The 3137-nt window shown below is 43.4% G+C and overlaps 1 protein-coding gene across 1 annotated transcript; it reads right to left on the bottom strand.

The window, feature by feature from the left end:
• Window positions 1-960: 960 nt before the first annotated feature.
• Window positions 961-1515, bottom strand: LOC141685524 (uncharacterized). Its single transcript, XM_074490618.1, has one exon. The coding sequence runs from the start codon at window positions 1513-1515 to the stop codon at window positions 961-963; it is 555 nt and encodes a 184-aa protein (XP_074346719.1).
• Between the last annotated feature and the right edge of the window lie 1622 nt (window positions 1516-3137).

The following is a 3137-nucleotide window of genomic DNA, read 5'->3' on the forward strand; positions in this document are numbered from 1 at the left end:
TTAAAAAGGGTAGACATTTGTCTCCTAACTCAGAGATGAACCTTCCCAAAGCTGCAATCCTCCCAGTCAGCTTTTGAACATCCTTTATGGACTGTGGTGGCTCCAGTCTAAGATAAATTTGATCTTTTGGGGGTTGGTCTCGATTCCTTTCTTCGAGACCATGTGACCTAAAAAGTTTCCAGATCCAATGCCAAAGGCGCACTTGGTAGGGTTTAACACCATCTTGTGGTGCCTCAACACTTCGAATGCCTCTTTGATGTGATCTATATGGTCGGTCATGACTAGGATTTTGACTAACATGTCATCAACATAGACTTTCATGGTCTTTCAAATTAGATTGGCAAATATCTTATTCACCAATCTTTGATAAGTGGCTCTTGCATTCTTAAGTCCAAAAGCCAAAACAAGATAGCAAAATACACCAAAGTCGATTATGAAAGATACCTTCTGAGTGTCGTCTTTGTGCATTTTATTCTGATTATAACCACTAAAACCATCCATGAAGCTTATCATTTCATGCCCAACAGTGGCATCGATCAAGGTGTCAATTCTTGTTAGGGGGTAACTGTCCTTAGGGCATGCATCAATTAGATCAGTGAAGTCAATGCACATCCTCCACTTTACATTGGCTTTCTTAACCATCATGGGGTTATCCAACCACTCAGGGAATTGCACTTCCTCAATAAATCCAGCTTCTAGGAACTTCTCGGCCTCTTGTTTAATAGCTTACAGCCTATCAGGGGCATATGTTCTCTTCTCCAGCTTGACATCCTTTCGAGTTGGATTGACATTTAACTCATGAGTTATATGGTCAGGGTCAATCCCAGGCATGTGAGCCGTTATCCAAGCAAATACATCATTGTTCTCTTGCAAGTACTTCGTCAGCCGGCCCTTCTGGGGTTGTCCAAGGGGTCTAAGTGAATTAAGACCAAGTTCTCAGCTGAATTCCCCCGACGTTCTTCATTCTCGCATACATCCATGTCTTCTATTGGGAGAACCTTCCCCCAGTTCCATCAGGCCTGCCATTTCTTGATTTCCTCTTTTTTCTCCGGCACCATTTCTGGTTGGGAACTTAAGCACTATGTTATAGGTTGAGGCCACGACCTTAAACACTTGAATTCTTGTTCTTCCAAGGACGGCATTGTAGTTAAATGATGCCTTTACAACCTGAAAATTTAACATCTGTGTGGCCTCTCTTGGCTCTTCTCCAATAGTCATGGGAAGTTGTATCGCTCCTTTGACTTGGAGCTCAACTCCGTTGAACCCGTAGATGTGTGCGTCATAAGGGGTAAGTAGGGAGTCGTTGTACCCCATCCTCAGAATTGTGTCATGGAACAGAATATCCATTGAGGCTCCATTGTCAAATAGGACTCTCTTGACGACACAATTCCCAATTATCGATGTGATAACTAGAAAATCATTCAGAGGAAACTTCAGACCCTCAAGATTGGGGTCGTCGAATTCAATTATCATCTCAGTCTTAGCAGGTTCTGGTGCATCTCCGACTACACTCATCACCTCTCTTGCATAGGCCTTTCAAGAATTCTTAGTTGTCCCAACGGCTTTTGGACATCTTGAGATCATGTTGATTACTGGCCCTGGGGGCTATAGCTTACAATCTTGGTCGTTACATTTTTAATCATTATCTCTTTGATCATTATCTCTTTTATGGCCTTTAGACTCTTCACCCTTGGTGATTCTCCCGAACTTTTATCTTTGGATTAGATACTCTATTTCATCCTTGAGTTGTTTGTAATTGTTGGTATCATGACCAACATCTTTATGGAATCTATAACACTGACCATTATCTCTATTCTTAGGGTCTCCCCTTAGTGGTTTCAACCACTAGAACTCCCGATCCTTCTCAATTTTCAACGGGATTTGGCTTCTTGGGGCGTTCAACCCCGAGTAGTCAGTGAACCTTGGTGGTTGGTTCTTGTTGGAAAAGGAATCTGAGTTCTTGCCAGTTTGATAATATTTGTCCTTGGCATCGTACACTTGTTCTATTTTTTGCTTCTTGTTGTTCATGGGCTCATTGTTAACAAACGTCTTCTTCATTATTTCCTCGACCTTAATATACTTTCAGGCCTTATCCTGGAGCTATAGCATGCATTCAAGTGGGTGCTTGGATAGGGACATCTTGAGGAACTCATCTTTAGTTCCTTGTTGTAGGGCTATCATGACCACTTTATCATGAAGATCCGGGACCTTCAAGGCCTCTTTCGTGCACCTATTCAGGTAGTCTCTGATGGACTCCTTCACTCCTTGTACAAGGCCCATGAGAGAAACCGAACTTTTTTCACGCACTATTTTACTGATGAATTTCTTGATGAAGACTGGGTTTATATCTCTGGAGGACCCAATCGAGTATGAGGGTAGATAGATGTACCACCTTTGAGCCATACCCGACAAGATTTGAGGGAAGGCCTACAACAACAGGGTATTAGAGAATGTCCTCACATGATTTGTCGGATCGTCAATACCATCATACGCCTTGATAGTGTGCATCTTGAACTTCCTTGAGATGCGGACATTCATAATCTCCTATGCGAATGGGGGTTAGGATCATCGAGATCTCCTGGGGGAAATAACTCAGATGGATCTGCCCTTGAGGTTACGACCCTTTATCTCGGTGTTAGACCTTCCAGGTCCATGATAAAGTGAAAATCCCTTGATCTTACTGTTGGTGGGTGCCTCATCGGCTGATGTACCTCCATATCACATTTTAACCTTTGGATCTCAAATTCATGTACCTTAATCCTTTCCTGGATATTTTGGGGAATTGTCCTTTGAGTGCTTCAGGGCTGTTGATAGCCTCTTGGTTGGGGCTACTTGCTAGCACGCCTCCGCCTTGGAGCGGTCTCCTCTTCGGACGAATCTTAATCTCTTTCTGAGTAAGGTCCAAAAAAGTCTCATATTTCAAGGATAGGGCCTAAGCCACGGATATATTGGGGCGTCATCCCTTGTTCTTCTCCATGGCGTGTAAGGCCACTCCCTCCAATGTCAGGGTACAAAGGCATCCCGTAAGGAGGACTGGTAGTTCCTGGAATCACGACCGTTGAGATCTCATATCCAGCGGGTTGAGGATTTAACAGTTCCTGTAGCTGTTGAAGTTAGGGATTCGTTCCTAGAAGAGT

Source organism: Apium graveolens, chromosome 9, assembly GCF_009905375.1.
Source record: "Apium graveolens cultivar Ventura chromosome 9, ASM990537v1, whole genome shotgun sequence".
NCBI lineage: Eukaryota > Viridiplantae > Streptophyta > Magnoliopsida > Apiales > Apiaceae > Apium > Apium graveolens.

What these genes read in the sequence shown, in the direction of transcription:
- LOC141685524 (XM_074490618.1), bottom strand. Translation starts at nt 1,515, where the DNA reads ATGAGTGTAGTCGGAGATGCACCAGAACCTGCTAAGACTGAGATGATA.